Source organism: Humulus lupulus, chromosome 7 (genome assembly GCF_963169125.1).
Source record: "Humulus lupulus chromosome 7, drHumLupu1.1, whole genome shotgun sequence".
Classification (NCBI taxonomy): domain Eukaryota; kingdom Viridiplantae; phylum Streptophyta; class Magnoliopsida; order Rosales; family Cannabaceae; genus Humulus; species Humulus lupulus.
In genome coordinates, this window is record NC_084799.1 from 208741075 (window position 1) to 208745300 (window position 4226).

The window sequence follows — 4226 nt, forward strand, 5'->3', positions numbered from 1 at the left end:
GTTCACGAGTCGCACGATCAAGAGGCTTTAGAGTTTCTTTTGTTATAGGTCGACATTGCGATTGAAATACAAAAAGATTTCTTGGTGTCACCTCATCCTCATTGCGATCAAGACAATTAAATCTTGTTTCAACACCTTTGAAATACATCGAACAAAATGTCAAAGCCTCATCTGCAACATAACCCTCGACTATCGACCCTTCAGGACGAGCTTTATTACCAACGTAATTCTTCAATTTTTTCATGTATCTTTCAAAAGGATACATCCAACGCATAAATACCGGTCCACCCAGAATTGCTTCTTCAGGCAAATGTAAAATCAAATGCACCATTATATCAAAAAAGGCTGGAGGAAATATGAGTTCCATTTTACATAATATTAGAATAAGATTTTTTTGTGCTTCCTCCATATCGCTAACCTTTATAGTTCTTGCACAAATTTGCCTGAAAAAGTTACATAACTCAGAAATGGTAGTCGATATACTCTTTGAAAGAAACTTGTGAACACCCACTGATAGTAATCGTTGCATTATTACATGACTGTCGTGGGACTTTAAACCGCTGATATTTGTTAAATCAGCATTTACTTTCTTCTTTAAATTGGAACAAAATTATTTGGAAATTTCACATCTCGAATAAATTTACAAAACTGCATTCTTTGATCAGATGTGAGAACATAAGGGGCATGAGGCTTCATTAACTTTCTGCTGTCATCTTCATATATCCAAATAATTCCCTTACTCCAAACTTTTTCAAATCATGTCTTGCATTAGTGGTGTCCTTGGATTTATCATTATCCAAAATTGTGCCTAACAAACTATCACACACATTCTTCTCCACATGCATGACATCAATGTTGTGTTTTAAAGTGTTCGAAGACCAATAATCAAGCTCATAAAATATGCTTTTCTTCCTCCAATTTTGATCTTCTGCAATACACCTACGTTTGACACCTCCAAACATCTCGTGTTTTCCAGGAACTTGTGGTACAAGTTTGTTTACTTGTTCTAATATTTCCTCACAAGTAAAACGTCTTGGTGGACGTCTTCTCTCGATTTGTCTGTCAAACTGAGTGTCTCTTCTCATTCGATGGTTACTTGGAAGGAATCTTCTATGACCAATGTAGGATGTCTTACCGATCACTCGAACAGAAGTTGTGTCTTCATTACACGTCGGACAAGCTTTGTATCCCTGACCACTCCATCAAGATAAATAGCTACGAGCAGGAAAATCGTTAATTGTCCACAATAAGGCTGCACGCAACTTGAACATAGTGTTGGTTATACTATCTCTTGTATCGACACCATTAACCCACAACTCCTTTAACTCATCCACTAATGGTCTCAAGAATATATCCATGTCCTTTCCCGGTGATTTTGGTCCAGGAATAAGAATGGGTAATATGAAATTATTATCTTTCATACACATCCAAGGTGGAAGATTGTAGTTAGCCAACACCACAGGCCACATACTATATGCTTGACTCATGTTGCCAAACGGATTGAAACCATCTGCAGCTAAACCTAAACGAACATTCCGAGGTTCACTAGCAAAATCAGGATGTTTGGCATCGAAATCCTTCCACGCTAACCCATCCACTGGGTGTCTCATTATCCCATCGTCTTTTGATTTCCCAGTATAGTGCCATAACATTTGCTTTGCTGTAAGTCTTGAACTGTACAGTATTTTTAATCGAGGAGTTAATGGAAAGTAACACATCACCTTATGTGGTACCTTTTTTCTATCAATTTTTTCAGGAGAAATCCATCTACTACTTCCGCAAATTGGACAAGTCTCTTTAGTTGAATGCTCTTTGTAAAACAAACAACAATCATGTTCACATACATGAATTGACTCGTACCCTAACCCTAATTTCTGTAATCTTTTTTTAGCCTCGTAGTACGTTGATGGAATTTTATTTCCCTTCGGAAATGCAAACTTTAGTAATTTCAGTAATTCATCGAAGATTTTATTGGGAATCTTGCCTCTAACTTTCAAATGCAATAATTTTGCCAAAAAGTTAAGAGAAGATATCCAATTACAACCAGGATATAACTCAACCTCAATCTCGTCAAACAGATCGTCATAAAATTGTCCCGCCGCAGGATTATTTTCTACTTCTTTGGTTGTAGGTAGAAGGAAGTCTTCGACCATCGGAATCATCTCATCAACATCATCATCGTTGGCATCCACCACATTGGCAACATCTGCTTCTGCTTCACCGTGATATATCCACTTCTCATAACCTCGATGAAAACCCCAATCGAATACGTGTGCTTTCACCATAGGTAAAGTTTCAAGCCTATTATTTATGCATCTAACACACGGACACCTAATTCTACCAGAGGAATCCTTATATTCCGACGCCATCATCAAAAAAGCTTGTAGACCGTTCCAATATTCTCGACAAGCACGATTTCTCAATGTCGCCCAAGTCTTGTCGATCGCCTTCTAAAGTCTTATAGAAGTATATAAGTTTACGATATGAGAATAGTCTTATATTTTAAAATGATTTATAATATAATTGTTATATCATATTATAAACATTTAATAGTTTTAAACTACTTTAAAATGTTTTATAATATAAACAATTATAATTGTTATATTATATCATAAAACATTTAATAGTTTTATGCTACTTTATAATGCTTTTATAATATAATTGTTATATTATATTATAAAACATTTAATAATTTTATATTATATTATAACACATTTAATAATTTTATGCTATTTTATGTTTTATCATAATATTTTATGCTATTTTATCTAATTTATCCTAAAATTATTTATTTGTTTATTTAATTAGTAAATAATTAATTATTTAATTAAGTACTTATCTATCATCTAATTTTTCCTTTACTAAAATATTAATTATTTAATTAATACTTAATTGTTTATTTATTTATTTAATTATTTATCATATTATTAATTTAAATGTTTACTTATTATTTAATTAATTAGTTAATTATTATCTAATTTTTCCTTTATTTAAATAAATTATTAAATTAAGTTCTTTTAGTCGTTGAAAAAACCAATTAAGTTCTTTTAGCCAATTTTTTGACAAAATTCTAAATTTTTATGTATATTTTTCACCTTTAAAGAATTTTACACGTATAATGAAATATATAAAAAAACTAAATTAGTGAAGATATTTAAGAATTTTTAGGGACTGGATTATTAAATAGGAAAAAGCTCAAGAAATATTTATACTAAACATTATTTTTAGTATTATTATTGTTGTTTTGTTGTTTATTATTGTAATTTAATTTAAGTGTATGTACGGACATTATGAATGTAAATTTCAATTATTATTCTTTAAAACTAAATGAACAAAATAAAAATGTATGAAATAGAAAATTAATTACCTGCTGTACAACAATAGCAAGATTCAGTACTCCCAATGAAAGCCCTGAAATATATACATATATATATATTAGTTATAAATTAATGGAATAATTAAATTCAATATATAATTAAGAAAATAAATATTACCTTGGCCAGCACCAGAAGTGCTCGAAAATATGGATGCCAAAGCGAAGGGGATACTGTAAGTAACCTATACATAAAAAGATAAATTGTTCATAACCAAATATTAACTCAACCGTACATATCAGAACCAGACCTTCTTATTATATATGTATTTGATGAAAAATACTGTTAGCAAAGAAATTATGAAAAGAAATAGATGAATTTATTCATGAAACAGAGCATGATAGTAGAAACATGATGCATAGAAGAACAAAGATTATAATCAGAACCCAACTCTAAAATATTACTCAAACAACAATCCCATCAGAAAAAACTAATTGATTACAACAAAAATAGATCAACAATTGTATATTATATATTTATATTAGCATATAACTACATACCCAAAAACTGGTTTTGATGAAACAAAGTTGACTACCGGCCCAGAAAGCTTTTGAAAAGTGACTAAATATTATTGCGTCTGGTTTGCGTGAGGGAGATTTGGACATGAACGGTCGCGCAAGGGAGAAGAGGAATGGGGTTGAAGATATAGATTATTATTGCCGGTGGAGGTCCGCCAGTAATAGTATATAACGGTTATATTTAATTATTATTACCGGCAGAGCCCCCCGGTAATAATCGAAATATTAATTGGGCGGCAAGAAACACAATCCAACTAGTAAGAGACCGACGAGTCAAATGACAGGTGACCTAATCAGAATCACACCAACCTATCAGAAATAACTTACAATTAGT

General features: G+C 31.6%; 1 protein-coding gene across 1 annotated transcript; it reads right to left on the reverse strand.

Annotated features, from left to right (window-relative positions):
* Window positions 1-1202: 1202 nt before the first annotated feature.
* LOC133792701 (uncharacterized) lies at window positions 1203-2369 on the reverse strand. The gene has a single exon (XM_062230604.1). It carries the CDS (start codon window positions 2367-2369, stop codon window positions 1203-1205), a length of 1167 nt encoding a protein of 388 aa, XP_062086588.1.
* Between the last annotated feature and the right edge of the window lie 1857 nt (window positions 2370-4226).